The sequence below is a fragment of the Nycticebus coucang genome, chromosome X, assembly GCF_027406575.1.
Source record: "Nycticebus coucang isolate mNycCou1 chromosome X, mNycCou1.pri, whole genome shotgun sequence".
Taxonomy (NCBI): Eukaryota; Metazoa; Chordata; class Mammalia; order Primates; family Lorisidae; genus Nycticebus; species Nycticebus coucang.
The window spans coordinates 71,365,082-71,382,161 of NC_069804.1; the positions used below are offsets into that span (position 1 = coordinate 71,365,082).

General features: G+C 41.8%; 1 protein-coding gene across 1 annotated transcript in view; it reads left to right on the forward strand.

Moving 5' to 3' along the window:
* Nucleotides 1-16,222: 16,222 nt before the first annotated feature.
* MSN (moesin) overlaps nucleotides 16,223-17,080 on the forward strand; it is an 84,163-nt gene continuing 83,305 nt past the window's right edge. The window contains exon 1 of the mRNA XM_053579693.1: nucleotides 16,223-16,476. Within this exon, the coding sequence (XP_053435668.1) occupies nucleotides 16,465-16,476 (12 nt within the window). The 5' untranslated portion in view covers nucleotides 16,223-16,464. The remainder of the gene's footprint in view (nucleotides 16,477-17,080) is intronic.

The window sequence follows — 17,080 nt, forward strand, 5'->3', positions numbered from 1 at the left end:
CCAGTCAGCCATCTTCCCAGAATTCAGATTAATTTTTTATAATCTTGGCAGAAAAGGAGAAATGATAAGAGAAATATTGTAGTATTGATTACATAAAATTAAGAAAACATTTTGTGTTCAAAAATGAAATTAAAGCAAAGGAAAAAGACAAAGAACAAACTTTGAAAAATGTAAGATATTTGACATACAAGAGGCTGGTATCCTTAAAATATATCCTTAAAAGGAATATTATAAATCAATAATAAGGTGAGAACACTTCAGAAAAGATCAAGTAAAGGATTGAGTCAACAATCTATAAAAGAAGAAATATATAGCCAGACATGGTAGCTCATACCTATAATCCCAGTAATTTGGAATGCTGAGGTGGAAGGATTGCTTGAGGCCAGGAGTTCAAGACTAGCCTGGGCAACAAAGTGCAAACCTATCTCTATAAAAGATAAAAAACAATTAACTAGATGTGGTAGTGTAAGCCTGTAGTTATGTTACCCAGAAAGCTGAGGTGAGGGAAATACCTTGAGTCCCAGTAGTTTGAGGTTACCGTGAGCTCTGATTGACCATTGCACTTCATCCTGGGCAAAACAGTGAGATTCTCGCTCTCTCTCTCTCTCTCTCTCTCTCTCTCTCTCGAGAGAGAGAGAGAGAGAGAGAGAGAGCTCCTGAGAGCTCCTGAGCAGAAAGAAAAAGTGGATGGAATTGGACTCTATAAAACCAAAGGTGGGGAGCTGAGCCAAGAAAGAAGTTTAGCAAGCTGTAACTCTAAGGCAGAGCATTCAAGAAAACAAATTTCAGGTACAAAACCTATTGACTAGAGGACAAAGAAAAAAGATCTCTCATATATATGATATATGATATATAAATATATCTATTATAACATGAAAAGATGCTTATCCTCACTAGTAATTAAATAATTAAAATAAAGGTAAAGGAGATTTCTTTCATTCTAGTATACTGATAGAGATTACAATGACTAATGATACCCTGTGTTGATGAGTGTGTGGGGATAAAAGTACTTGCATTCATTGCTCAAAAAAATAGAAGTTAGAAAACTCTCTCTGATGACTGAAAACGTATCAAAATTTAAGGTTTGTTTACTCTTTAATCCTTGAGGAGAAAAATGGATGAGTGTGTAGAGATATGCATAAGGGTTATTCATCAGAATGTTATTTGATAGTGCAAAGTTGAAAACAACCCAAGCTATAGAAGGACTTAGAAGGGTGATATTTACATATATAGAAATAGAACTATGGAGTACAGATGCCCAAGAACACTGTTGAGTAAAAAATTGTGAGTAACAATTTACTGTTGAGTAAATTGTGAGGAGTGTGTATGTGTGTGTGTTTATTCTAGATTATATTAACACAAATATTTCTAGAAGGGAGGTAACAGCTTATTTCTACATTTAGAAGAATCCTCCAGGGTCAGTTTGGGCATGGCAAAAAAAAAAAGTGCAGGTATTAAACTGGAGTCTCTCTAGAGGGAAGTAATTAGGCTGAGAGGGAGCAGAAAACAAGCTAGGGAAAACAGTTGAAGGATCTGGGGCTAGAGAGGACAGAAATCCAAGGGGAACAGATTTTGACTTAAATGAAATAATCTCTTTGAATGTCTCAGCTCTTCTGTAATTGAGTAGGTTATCTAGATAGGATGAGAGAGTGTGCTTCTCATTATTGGAGGTGTGTAAGGAGATGGTTTGGGAGTCAGTTAGATGACCTCAGAGTTCATTCTTTTGTAGTTTTTGAGAGTCTCAGACTTGATAAATATTGTAGACTTGCACTGTCTCCCTGAGGCTGATGGGAAAGGGAAGACTCCAGTGGGATCTTCAGTGAGTTGCAGTCAGCCTGGCTTCCCAACTTTATCCTAATAATGGGACTCTGAAGAGATCTCCCTGCCCCCTTCCTGCCCCACCTGCCCTTACCTTCTTCCATAGCATCCAACTGACCTGTGGAAACTGTAGGGATTCTATGACTGAGATTGGAACTCCCTCCTCCTCTTCTCCCTTTCTGTATCAGAAAATTTAAATTAGCCCCATTATTAGGCTGAATAGGTAGGAGGTTATCCACATGACATGATTCCAAGGCCCCCTAGACCTATCCTTCTGTTTAAAGACACCTCCCAAATGTCTGCATTTTTTGTTGGTGATTTGTCCTTTGAATCTTGAATGCTTTCCAAAATTCCTTTGCAAAAATGCCAATAATTCCAGGAAGGGGATCATCTTAAGCTGCCAGGAAAGAGGGGTTGGGGAGGATTTATGTATTCTACATAGGGCTCTTTCTGAGTATCTAGAGGAAGTTTTCTATACTGAGAGGCTGAGCAAGACAGGAGGGGGAGGAATCCTTTAAGTAGGGAAGAGTTTTTCTATCCAGGAGCCCAGGTACTCTGTGTTTAGAGCTTAGAACCACTAGACTCGGTCATTCCTAGGCTTGGCAGCACATTGGAACCACCCAGAGAGATTTTAAAAATACTGATGCCTGCAGCAGGCCTCAGTATTTCTCAAGCTATAAGGCTCTGATTTAATTGCCCTGGGGTGGGGCATGGGCAGAGTTATTTCTGTACAACTTCCCAAGTGATTCTAACATGCAGACATGGCTATGAGCCACTGAATCTAGAGAAACCTAGCCAGATGTTACCTAGCTTTAGGGAGAACATACAAGGTCTGGAATTTAGCCTCCTGGTCCCTATAGGCCAGGACCCATGGGTAAGGGATGGTACTATTCCACCACTCCCCAGCTACAACCCCTTGTCTCAAAGGTGACTGAGGGCTCAGCACTAGTTATTTGTGTAGGGTGACCAAACTTTTTGGTTTGCCTGGGACTTTCTGGGTTTTAAAATGGAAAGTTTCACCTCCTCAGCAAATTGGAAAGATTGGTCACTCTATACAGGTGACTGCAAGTATTTAAACCTTAAATCATTTGAGCACAGATTCATATAAACACTTCTTTCTTTCCCTCAGTTTTCATTGTATGTGAAACAAGGCTATGGCCTTTAAAGGTTGTTCTGCCCTCTCTCACCTGGAGCTGTAAAATAGAATAATGTTAGTGAAAGTGCTCAGTGATCTGTAGGGCATGTTTGAATGGAATATTGTAAATAATAATCAGTACCTTCCAAGCTGAAAAAGTTATAGGCTGCCTGCCAGTTACATCTGTAACATCTTTTGAGGTGGCAGCCTGGCTCTTATTTATCCCTTTTTCCCCTCCCATGGGTTCCTTTACCTATTCCCCCAAACCCCAGGATATCAGAGCTGGAAGGAACCACAACATCTCTTAGCCTCAGCCATATGCCGCAGATGGAGTGATGGAGGCTTAGAGAGGTAAAATGACTGATTCAAGATCATACATTTCATTAGCAGCAGAGCTGGGGTTCAGTATCACTGCCCAGCCACCTCTCTAGCCCCTGTAAGCCTATATGTCCTTTTGGGGGCATTGTATTTTCACTTATTTCATGAAAAGTCTCTGAGTACAAAGAGAAAAACAAACTCAAAGGGCTGTGGGAGCTCAAGGTAGGAGAATGGAATTTGGCCAGGGGAAGTAGCTATGGTCAAGGAGAACTCAGATGAGGTGAGCTGAAACTAAAAGAAAAGTAGTGATAGTTCTCCAGGTAAACAGGAGAACCCATCAGGGGAAGGAAATTCTGGGCAGTGGGTGTAGCACGTCCAATTGCCCAGAGGAAACAGAAAACATGGCTTTTCAGTCCAGTCAGGTGTTGGTATGACAAGAGAGCATGGGTATTTGGACAGGAGATGAGGCTGATCATATATGCCCTGCTAAGGAGATTGGACTTTAGCCTGTGGTTCTCAGAACATCATTGACGGGTTTTAAGCTAGGTCAGATATTTAATACTCTTTAACCACTTGTAACTCCAGAACAAACAGAGAGGGATCAACGCAACAATGGGAAAGTTACAGAATTACCCTCACTCTCAGAATAAGGATAATACTGAGTACTAGAGCTGACACCTAGCCCTGATGCATTTCTGAGATACTGGGCTGGGAGAAGACCCAGCTCCACCTTCCCCTGCCTGGGCTTCCTCTACACTAAGCCATGTAGACTCTGGGCCCAGGCTAGAAGGCCTTCAGGCTGTTCCTTCCTAAGTGTGCTTCCCAGGCTCCTCTAGCCCAAGATCCTTCTGTTCTGGGCCCTGGAAATGCATCTCTCAAGATCTTTACTTAGGCTCTTATTCCCATTGGCATTAGTGGAGTTTTTTCCATCTCTCTTTTGGACTTCACATAATGATCCCTCCACTCCCAGTTCCTCATAGCAGAGTTCTCTCTTTTCTTTTTTAATTTTAGGTTAATGTGAAGGTACTAACAACCAGGTCACAATATTTGAATTTGTTAGGTAGAGTTCATCTTGTAGTTGTTAATTACCTACGTTGTGCCCGTTAAGTGGGAGTACACCAATCTCCCCTCCTGCCCAGCCCCCTTCCTTATTTCCCCCTCTCCCCAACTTCAATTGAAATGAATTTTTCTCCTATGTGGTATGAATTATTGTGTACTGGCTTCATATTAATATTGAGTGCATTGTATATTTGCTTTTCCATACCTGTGATACTTTATTAAGAAAAATGTATTTCAACTCCATCCAGGTTACTACAAAGGATGTGAAGTCACCCTCTTTTTTATGGCTAAATTGTATTCCATGGTATACATATACTACAGTTTGTTAATCCACTCCAGATTTTTTTGGCATTTAGGTTGTTTTCACATCTTGGAAATTGTAAATTGAACTGCGATAAAAAATCTATGAGAAAATGATTTCTTTTCTTCTGGGTAGATGCCTAGTAGTGGGACTGTGGGGTCAAATAGGGAGGTCTAGCTTGAGTTCTTTGAGGATTCTCCGTTCTTCTTTCCAATGAGACTGTATGAGTTTGCAGTCCCACCTACAGTGTAAAAGTGTTTTCCTCTCTTCACATCCACACCAGCATCTGCAGCTTTGGGACTCTGTGATGTAGGCTAATCTTATTGGGGTTAGGTGATATATTTCAGGTTGGTTTTGATTTGCATTCCTCTAATAATTAGGGGCAATGAGCATTTTTTCATATGTTTATTAGCCATTCATCTCTCTTCTTGAAAGAGGGTTCTGTTCTTGTCAGATTAGCAACCTGCAAATATTTTTCCAATTCTTAAGGTAGTCTATTTGCTTTAATTGTTATATCCTTAGCTGTGCCAAAACTTTTCAGTTTAATTAAATCCTATTTATTTTGTTGTTGTTGTGATTGCCATACAAGTCTTCTTCATAAAATCTTTCCCCAGGCCAACATCCTCAATAGTTTTCCCCCACACTATCTTCTAGGAGTCTTATTGTTTCATGTCTTAGATTTAAATGTTTTATCCATATTGAGACAATTTCTATAAGTGGTAGAAGCTGCTGGTCCAGTTTCAGTCTTTTACATGAGGTCATCCAGTTCTCCCAGCATAATTTATTGAATAGAGATTCTTTTTCCTAGTGTATGCTTTTGTTTGCTTTATCAAAGATCAGTTTCATCTCATGGTTTTCAATTTGGTTCCATATGTCTATGTCTCTATTTTTTGCCAATAACATGCTGTTTTGATCATTGTGGTCTTGTAATATAGCATAAATTCTTTTAAAGTGATGCCTCTGGCTTTGTTACTAAAAATTGCCTTGGCTATACATGGTCTTTTCCGGTTCCATTCCATACAAAATGAAGAACTATTTTTACATTTCTTCAAAATATGACCTTGGTATTTTAATGCAGATTGCATTGAATCTATACATTGTTTTGGGTAGAATAGACATTTTAACAATGTTCATTCTTCCCAGACAAAAGCATGGTATGTTCTTCCATTTGTTAATGTCTTCTGCTATCTCTTTTCTTAGCATTTCATAATTCTCTTTGTAGAGTTCCTTCACATCATTAGGTATATTCCAAGGTATTTCATTTACTTTGAAGCTAACGTGAAGGGAATTGTACCTTTGATTAGCTTCTCAACTTGATTGTTATTGATATATACAAAGGCTACTGATTTGTGGACGTTGATTTTATACCCTGAGACATCACTGTATTTCTTGATCACTTCCAGGAGACAGAATTCTCTTTCTTTCTGCCCCACAGAATTTCCCTGAAGCATGTTTTGGGGACAGCTGGGTGTCCAAAATATTGTGGAAGCATAGAGAATAAAGGGAATTTTTGAGGAAGGGGGGGGAGGTTCACAGAAAAAAAAATGACATTTGATTTAGGTTGTGAAGGCTGAGTAGGAGATGGTCAGGTGGAAAAGGATTATAAAATTGAGGGAACAGAGGCCTTGGAGGCACAGAGCTTTGAGCCCACATGAGGATTCTTAGATGTGGATCCAGCATAGAGAAAATGCATGGTGGGATGACAGAGAACAGGGATCGGGGTGGGAATATTGATATGAGACTAATCAACTACCTCCTGGGCCTCTCCACTTTGATGGTTTATGGATACTTCAAATTCATGGTGTCCAAAAACCATCCTCTTACTTCTGCTTCACAAACTGGTCCTTTTCTTAGGCTTCTAATCATTAAGTCCTACTTTACCTCTTTAATCTTTCTCTAATTTATCCTGTTATTTCCACTTCTAAAACAGTTTGAACATCGCTAATATGAAATGCATGTGGCACATACCAGGTGCCCCAGAAAAGGTTTTTGAATGAGAATCAGTGTGTGTGAAATGAGAATATTTGTACATTCTTGCATAAATAGGTGAGTTTCTTTTCTTTTTTCTTCTTCTTCTTCTTTTTTTTTTTTTTTTTTTTTTGAGACAAGGTCTCACTCTGTCATCCTCGGTAGAAAACAGTGGCATTATCACAGCTCACTGCAGCCTCAAATTCCTGGGCTCAAGCAATCCTTCTGCCTTAGCCTCTCAAGTGGCTGGGATTGTAGGTGTATACCATCATATCCAGCTAATTTTTTTCTAATTTTGGTAAAAACAGAATCTTGCTTTTCCTCAGGCTAGTTTCACACTCCTGATGTCAAGTGATCCTCTCACCTTGACTTCTCAGAGTACTAAGATTTATATGCATAAGCCGTCATACCTGGCCCAACTGGTGATTAATATAGAGTCCATAGGCCTCATTTATAAGAAATAAAAAGATGTAGGTGGTATTCACAGGCTTCCAGCTTCTCTCTCCTACCAGGGGCTAGCGGGAAGGTGTCAGCTTCCTTTAAATTCATCCCCTTGGATAAAATGTCACCCCACATTGAGGGGTATTATGGAGAGAGAATATGTAAGGCATGCCCAGGCTTCATTAATGTATTTAGCCAAACCAATATTAACTGAGGTCTTACTCTATGCCAAGTACTATACAGTATGCTGGGGTTATGATGGTGAACAGAAAAAACATAGTTTTTGTCCTCATCAAAATAATACTCTAGTAGGGAAGTACAATCATTTTCTATAGCTATTGTAACAAATTACTATAAACTTAGTGGCTTAAAACAACACCAATTGGTTTTCTTACAGTTCTGGAAGTCAAAAGTCTAAAATGGGTCAGCAAGGCTGAGTTCCTTCTGAAGCTTCTAGGGGAGAATCTATTTGTTTGCCTTTTCTAGCTTCTTGAGGCTGCCTGCATCCCTTGGTTTGTGACCTCCTCTTCTTTCTGTAAAATCAACAATGGTTATATCACATCACTATAACCTCCTCTCAATCCTCCCTCTTCCACTTATAAAGACACTTATGACTACATTAGGCCCTTCTAGGTAATCTTGGATAATCTCCTCATCTTAATGTCAGCTGATTAGCCACATTAATTTCATCTTCAACCATAATACCTCTTTTTAATATAATATAACCTATTCATAGGTTCTGGAAACTAAGGTGTAGATGTGTTTGGGGGCCATTATTATGCCCACTGCAAGGAGGTAGATATTAAACAAGTATATATATAGATAAAATACAGTATTGCAAACTTTAGTAAGTTCTATGAAGAAAATAAATTCCTGAGATTGAGAATACTATGTTGTTGGTGCTATTGTTTTGGTGGGAGCTTTGTATTTTAGAAAGAACAGGCAAGGACAAAAGTGATTTTTAAACTGAAACCTTAAGAAAGGAAAGGAACCAGTCATACAAAGAGCCGGAGGAAGACTATTCTTGGAAAAGTGTATGAGGCAGAAGGAACAGTATCTTAAAGGACTCTAAGGTGTAAAAAGATATGGCACTGAACAGGAAAAGGAAAAAGTGCAAGTATAACCTTTTCTAGGAAGTGGGAGGGCTCAGAAAACAGAAAAGTTTGCCAAAAATGAATGAGATGATAAATGAGTAAATATGATGAGGTGAGAGGTTGTCATTGCCTCTACTTCCAACCCTCATGCATCTATGAGGATAGGGCCCTGGGGATGGGAAGCAGCCTCCCTAGGCCAGCAGATCCAGACTCCTGAAAGATGGGGGCAACTATAAAGTGGAGCTGGTGCACTTGCAACTCAGGAATGCAGCCAGTGGGTGGACCCAGACAGAGACTTTTACTCAAGGAGTCAGGATGATCTCATTTTCCATGGCAAGCATCATCAGTCAGAAGGCTCAGAGCTAGGCAAGTTTCTGGGATGTGAAAAGAGAATGCAAACCACAACCTCTGCCTTCAGAAGCTTTTTATAGAGATATGGAACCCGCGTCCAGTTTCCTAGTTAGTTCCTGGACAAGAGAAGCTTGCATTTCTACTGGGTCTCAGATCCTGATTATGATTTCTGTTTTGATCCTTTCATAAGCATATTGGAGAGGTGGGTTTAGGCAGTGACGAAAGATCATGCTCTAAGATTCAGTGGTTCTGTGAGTTAAACACGGGGCTGTCTCTCTTCTTCCAAACGTTTGACACTCAGAGTAAATGTCTGGAGCCAGTCATCTTCCAGCATTTAGGGCTTTGTTGGCCTAAGGAAAATAGACCTCTTGGTTTTCAATCCCAAAGCCCATGGTAGTAGAGGCTGGGGGGTTTAGGCCTGGTTAGTGTATGAAGGGAAACTGGAGAGAAGCTTCTCTTCCCCTGTAGCATTGCTCTGCCAGCTCCGGAGTCCCTGGGGAAGCCCAGGAATACATTATGTGGCTGACTCAGAGGGGTACTTCAAGCCTGGGGGAGGGCCCTGCCTTCTCTCCATTGAGACACAGCTGCATATGGGCTCTTATGGTTGAATTGAATATAAACCAGTGCTTTTGGTACAATGCCAAGTAGGGGGAAGTCTCTTAAAATATAGTTAGGTGTGTTTGAGACCTACATTTCTCAGGTAAGAGTGTTAGAATGTTTTCTGATCTGAGACTAGGGGCCAAGGAATGAAAAGTGTTTCAGGAAGGTAAGTGGTAGGAGGAAGGAGCTACTATGTATCAGGTTGAGTTGGAAATACATATTAGACCTATCCATACACAAGCACATGGACATAAACAGGAAAGCATGGAAACACATGGTCAACACACATATGGCCAGAGGCACATCTGGGTCCAGGAAGACTCTGGTACCTACATTTATGCCATATTCACACACAGCTATGATCACTCATTTTCCTATGTGCATGCACTTTAAGGTTTCCAAAAATGCTTCTCATATCTAACCTCATATATTCTTCTGACACAATTTTGGGGGGTAGCTATTATTATTACCACAATTTTCACACATGAAGAAACTGAGGCTTGAGTTAGTCAATTGATTTACCTAAAGTTATCGAACTAGTAAGTGACAAAACTGAGACAAAAACAATGTCTTCTAAAAAAAAATCATTTTACCATAAGGGCATTTGACCAGAATGTTTATTGCAGCTCAATTCGCAATTGCCAAGACCTGGAAGCAACCCAAGTTGCTCATCAACTCATGAATGGATTAATGAACTGTGGTATATATATACCATGGAATACTGTTCAGCCATAATAAAAGATGGATATTTTACACCCATTGTATTTACCAGGATGGAACTGAAACACGTTAGTATCCAATGGACTTGATGCTAATACGAAACCAATATACAAACAACTACATGCTCACACAAAATTAAAAACACAAGTATAGTCTAGCAAGGGTGGGGAGAGAGGATGGGGAAGATGGGGGGAGGAGGTAGGGTGATTGATGGGTTGGCACCTAATGTGCACAATGTGAATGTGTTCAGCCCTGGATGAAGGGCTCAGATACAACTTAAACTTGACCTTAGAAATGAAAGCAATGTAACCTAAATATTTGTACCTTTAGATTAATCTGAAAAAAAAACAGGTCTTCTGGTTCCAAATTCAATGTTCTTTATACTATCTCATGTTGCTTTCCTTGTAGCACTTTCTCTCCGTCTCTCTCTCTCCCTTAACATATATAAAAATATAAGAAAAAATCATGCAACTGTCTTGTTGCATATACATAGGAGAATATGAATATAAATAAAACATGTACACCCCCAGTAGCCAGCAGGATTTATTGGGCTGAGCTCTCATGATGAACTCAGTATGAGGGTAGGGATCTACTCAAAGCCCTGAGCCATCCTCCTTTTTGTTCCTTGTTTATTCACCTATGGGGTGTCATTTCAGAGCATTTAAGGTGAGAGCTTTACATGCTGGGCCAACAATTTTGGCTGGCTCTACTAAGATGAAGCATTTGATTGCCACACCTCAATACTTCGTACATGGGGAGTGATGGGAAAAAATAAATTTTCATAACATGTTTCCTTTTTTCTCCCCCTAGGTGGTGAGCTCTATGAGGGTAGGGACTTCTGTCTTTTTTTTTTTTTTTTGCAGTTTTTGGCCAGGTCCGGGTTTGAACCCACTATCTCTGGTGTATGGGGCTGGCACCCTACTCCTTGAGCCACAGGCACCACCCAAGGGACTTTTGTCTTTCAATGGCTACATACAAAGAACCTAGTACTGTGAATTATGGATAGTAAGCATACACACACAAAATAATTGAATGAAAAATGAATGGATGGATAAGAAAGTCAAATGACCTGGTTTCAAGACATTACTTGTACTGTGGTAATGGCCAAGTGACCTTACTTCTTTGAGCCTCTGTTACCTTATCTGTCAAATATGGATTGACATCTACTCTGACTGCCTAAGATGTTTTTAGGAGTGAATGAGGTAAACATTTAAAAATAGTTTTGCTTTCACTTTAGGGTTTTTAACATATTGGTTCATAGACTCTCAGAGCATAGAAATTTCCTCTTCAGCTTCCTAGAGCATAGGGTCCTTTAACCTTTGTTCACATACTTCCAATTATGAGGACTTCAGTACTCCCTGAGTAACTGTCTCTCTCCAGTTTTGAACAACTGCGACCATAAGAATGTCCTTCTTCGTTGTGTCCAGCATAACTTTTTTTCCACTGGTCCCAGATTTGCCTCTTAGCATTTGGAAGCTCAAAGATATAGACATTTCCCCAAACCTTCTCAAAGTCAAACAACTTCAGATCCTTCAACTGTTCCTCATGTGTCCTGGGTCCCATCTCCTTTACCAGCCATCTCACTCCTTTCTGGAAAGATCCCAAAGTATGTGTGCCCCCCTTAAAAGGGCACAGCAGGACACTGTTCTTCAAGTGAGGTCTGACTAGGGAAGAAGAAAGCAGCACTTTTTCTTTCTTCCTAGACACTAGCCTTCTAGGTTTGAATTAACTCTTGTGGCTGTTCTGACCCTTAGCACTGGGGCAGAAGACATGGACCATTTTCAACCAGTGTGCCATGAAACTTTTTGAAGATCATTTATTAAATTATTTTCAAAAGAAGTTCATTTGATTAACTGTATATCTTGGAGGTGATATTGAAATATGCTTAAATTTAAGTGGTGTTCAAGAAGAGAAAATTCTGGGATTTATTATTTGAAGCTCCACTGAGAGAAATTGATAGGACTTTATATTTTTGATCAGTTGAATAGATACCAGTGTCATTGTGTTAACATTTTTTAAAAATTGTTTACATATTATTTTGATCCATTTTTATGTGGTATTTGGTGCAATAAACCTTTTGAATTTATGTTGAAAAATAAAAGAGAAAAAAAGATGTTCAAAGCACAGTAAGCATATCTTTTTACTCTTTTTTTTTTGATCAACATAATTAAGTATGGCACAGAAATTTAACCGTAGGTTCAAGTGTCCTGTGAGATTAAAAAAAGGTTGAAAAACCCTGACATAGATGACATTCCCCTGAATCTTCCCTTCTCAAAGTTAAACAACCTCAGATCCTTCTCACTGCTAACATATATGGGATAAAGTCTCAAAGGTCTTTTTAGCTATGCTGCTACTAAATCATATCTTTCCAGTCTTCCCTCATGATGTTGGTTGCTTGGACTCAAGCATAATCCTTACATTTATTTTACTTTTAAGCTTTATAATTATTTGGGCTAGTCATAAATTTGGGTCCTGATTCCATTGCCCAACCTATCAGCATTCTCTTTCATATTATTCTTATTTTTCTCCTTTCTTCTCTTCTCTTCCCTCTCCCCCTCCTCCTCTTTTATTTTTACTGTTTCATATTAAAAAAGTAATTAATACTCATTAAAACATCAAATAATTCATATTATATATATATATAAAGAAGTAAAAAAATCTTCTTTTACTCTTCCCTATTTTCAGTCTTCTCTATAGAGATAACCCCTGCTATCAGTTTGCCATGCCTCTTTTCCTTTTGGGGGACTCATAAACATATGTGTAAAAGTATGGATATTGTAGTCCATCAATGGAATCATACTATTCATATTGTTCTGTGACTTGTTAGTAAATCAAAAACTTCTTTTCATGGTAGCTCACATTTGCAAAAGATTGAACAGCATCCTGCTATCTGGATGTGCCATTATTTACATGTATTTAATCAGTGCCCTAGTGATGGACATTTAGGTTGTTTCCCTTAATTATTATAGTATTTCAATGAATGCCCTAGTAAATGCCTCTCTGTACACGGTAGAGTGTTTTTTCCTAAGGTAGACTAAGAATAGAGCTGACATAGATTATGTATGTGTGTGTGTGTGTGTGGTGTTGTTGTTGTTGTTGTTCTGAGTCGTGAGAGAGGGAGTAAGGAGGTAGGAGGCTCTGTTCCACTGGTCTTATCTCCTAAGAGAAGCATTTGAGGTAATGTGAGGGGAATCTTGGGCCATTCAAGAATCTGCACATAAGACAATTTTATAGGTCTATAGGGATGAAAATTAGAATGGCAGCTCTCTCTCTCCTCTGGCCTAGGTGAGCTCCAAGGATATACTTATAAGTGTGTGGGCTCCTTCTGCATGGAACAAAAAGTGTGATCTCTTTACAGGAGCAGGTACAGCCTAGCTTAGAATAGAAAAAAAAATAAGAAAAAGAAAAGCAACAGCTGACAACACAAAGCAGGACGTGCGGGGGAGGCCAGATGAACATTGAGGACCTACTATGGGCACTGTGGGGCTAGGGAAGGTAGAGAGCATGAGGGAAGGATATAACAAGGAGGACAAAATTCAGAAGGCGGAGTCCGGGAGGCCCAGAGACAAGGACTAGCATATGGTGTTGCTGTGTGCAGTGAGAGTAGCCCAACTAGAGGGCATGGCCCATGCTGAGGAGCCAAGGGATGAAGAGAAGGAGGATAAGGTGAGTGCGTGCGTGTGTGTGTGTGTGTATGTATGTGTGTTGGGGTGGAGGGGGGTCACCTGTCAACTCTGAGCACAGGTGAAGATCACCATGGTGATGGCTATGTGGAAGCTGGCCTGGACAGGATGGCCTGGAGGCAGGGAGACCAGAGAGAAACCTGTTACCATGGTTCAGGCCAGAGATTGGGAGTGCTGACCTAGGGGACTGGCAGTGGAGATGAGTGGGAGAGAAGTTGTAAAGGACACACAGACAAAGAGCAAAGCTTGGTGACAGATGGCAGGGTCAGGTAGAAGACACTTAAAGATGATGACAATGTGCACACAAAAGACAGTGCTAACAGGAAGACCATCAACAGATACAGAGCTGCTGGGAAGGAGAGCTCAAGGGAAAGAAGAGGGTGAGTACCCCTCACTGAGTCTCATGTAGAACTTGTCACCAAAACAGGCACTTGGTCACTGCTGGACACATAGGTGGGGTGGAGGGATGGAGAGTTTCCTTCTAGATATACCAAGTTGTAAATGCAAGCAGTTCACAAGAGGCTGTCAGCTCAGCATGCTACTTTTTCTCTGTGTACATGTAGACTGGTCAGTGGTCAGTTGGGTTAGAGCTGGGGGCTAGTGGCTCCACTGGGAGACTAGAAGACCCTTTTTGTAGGGAAAATTTCATACTCCAAAAAGACACTGGTTAGAATTAAACTGATGATGGCTGGCTGGAGGAAGCTCTTGAAAAAACTTCCATATTTATCAGAGGTAAATAGAAACTCTCCTTCTCACAGTGGTGCATTAGTATGATTTGTAAGAAATATTCCCAGACACTTGGTATTGGCAAGATGCCTTATAGCTGTTGTTTATTATCACCCACTTGCTATCTCAAGCTGTCTATTCTGACCACTAAGATGCAGGGATAACATGAATCTTAGAATCTTAAAATACCTGTGTCTAGTCACAGCTTGGGACTGAAAAGGTCACAGGTTTGGACTCAGACTACCTGGGCCTACGTATCTGTTCCACTATCAACAAATTGTGTGACTTTTGGATAAGTCATGTCACTCCTCAGAGCATTGATGTCCTCATTTTTATCTCTGAAGGTTCTTATGAGGGTTACAATAGGGCAGATGTTAAAATGGCCTTCCCAATGCTTAGCACGTGGTAGGTGCTTCACTAATATTGTTTTCTCTCCTTTTACCAAAATTCTACCTCTTGTTTCTAAGAAGTGGGTAGAAGACTGAGTATGGTGAAAAGTGAGACTTTTCTACTGCTGCATTTTGTAGTCTCAGCCATATTGTGCTATGAGGGATCTCTTTCTTTTGGGGAGACAATAGTGTGTTCACTAGACTATTCTCTTGTTTGTTTAAGAGACACAACTAGTCAAGTATTTGGGCTACTGACTCCAAGGAAGGAAAAGAGAAAGAAGGCCTCAGAGTGTGTGGCCTTATGCTTTTTTTTTTTTTTTTTTTGAGACAGCATATTGCTCTGTCACCCAGTCTGGGTTGCTGCAGTGGCTCAATCACAGCTCTCTGCAGCTTTTACTCCTGGGCTCAAGCAATCCTCCTGCCTCCTGCCTCCTGCCTCAGCCTCCCAAGTAGCTGGGACTACAGGCACCTTTCACAACACCCCACTAGTTTTTTTCTATTTTTACAGGAGATGGGGTATCACTCTTGCTCAGGCTGGTCTCAAACTCCTGGGCTCAAACAATCCTTCCACCTCAGCATCCCAAATTGCTGGGATTACAGGTGTGAGCCACCATACCTGGTTCTTAAGCAGTTCTTGCTTGCTCTTCCTTCCCTTGACTTTGATGTTCAGACTTGCTACAGCTCCAGAGCCTTCCCAGTCTCCAAGGAATCCTGTGCCTTTCCAATTGAACCCCAAGTCTGGCCCTAGATCCAAGGTCAGATCTTCTCCGTTTGCATCTCCTACCCCCATATTGAGATGAGTCCAACTTCTTTGGACTCCAACTCCAGGATGTTCCTGTAACACCCTCTGCTCATAGTGACCCTCACCTATATTTACTGCTTGAAAAAGATTTGTCTGTTCCTCCTGGAACTTTCTGAATTCAGCTTGTCTAAAAACCTAAGTCTCTTCATAACTCTTACTTTCCTTTCCCAGAGTAGCCAACCTATATGTGGATGTTTGGCCTTTATTTCCATGTCTTCTCTCCACAAATACTGGCATAGATAGCATCATTTCTACATCTAATTATGGGGATTACTCTGGCTACAAGGAAGGTCCTTCTAACACTCAATTCCTATAGGATCATAGAAGGTGGGGAGGTCATAAGTTAGGGCCATATAGGCATAAAGTAGTTTACAAAGAGGTAGTGATATTCAGCAATGAAGTATGTAACACTTTTTTAGGATGAGTTCACAAACTTAATTGTCTGACCATACACTCAGGAAGAACTTTCTAAGATTCAGGGCTATCTTGAGAGGAAACAGGCAGCTTTGATACGTAGTCAGCTCCCCATCAGTAGAAAGTTGCAACCACTGTCTGCATAAGCATCTGCTAGGGTGTGGTCTAGGGACTGGCTCTAAGTGGAGGTGGGGCTGGAAGACCCGGACCTGGATGACTAAGGGATGTGGAAGATGGGGACAGGAGAGGGGTGGGTTTGAGTAAGGAGTGGGAGAGCCCCTTGGATCGCTCAGACCCACCCCATCCCCCAACATGACCGGTGTGGCGGGTCTGTGGCGGGCTGGGGCCGGACTGGGCTGGGCGGGGCGAGGCCAGCGGCTGGCTGGAAGGCGGGATCTAGGGCGGGGAGCAGCGCGAAGCCTGGCCACAGAAAGGAGCTGGCGGCACAACGGGGGCGGCTCTTTCCTGGGTGGGGTTTGTGAAGTCGTGGCCCGTTAACAGGAAGCCGAGCACTCGCCCGGACGCTAGAGAGGGACCCAGTCCGAACCCCTGGCCCCCCGAGTCGCATCCGTGTGTACAGCGGTCTCAGAGCTGTCTGAGAGTTCCTAGCCAAACTTCTACAACTCCGCTGCCTTTGCCGTCATCATGCCCAAGACGGTAAGTGCTGGGATGGGCACTGTTGACCCCGGGGGCTCTAGCGGACTCTCTTGGCCCTATGCTGATGGCCCAGGGCTTGGCTGCCCGCCAGCCCGCGTGGGACAGCGCGCCCTCTGCCTAGGCCTGGGTGGGTGCGAGGAGACTCGAGCGGGATTCTGGTGTGGGGCGCCCCCAGGAGTGAGGGGGTTTCCAGGCCAAAAGCGTGGACAGGGCGGGACCAGCCTCTTTCTCAGGTTCCAGTTACCTGCGTCTAGTATGCTACAGTGGGGAAGGCTCCGTTGGGGGCCTGACGGCCTGTGGGCGCAGAAAGGAGAATTCTGGTCTAGAAGAGAACATTTTCCTGGCCCAGGAATCGCCACTTTTCTAGGGCAAGGATACCACTGTCCAAGAGAGGCCATGGGAACGGAGAGGAGGAGGAGGTTGAGAGTTGCTCAGGGAGGATCCCACAACCCCAGTCACCTTTCCCACAGCCTCCCCTGGTGGCTTCAGCTGTTTCCCGCTAGGAGATGAGGAGAGAGCTGTGGAGGGACACATCATCGAGGTTGCTCGCTTTTACATGAGACACCAGCACTTTACAAGGCACCAATCTGAGGGGAGGCCTACT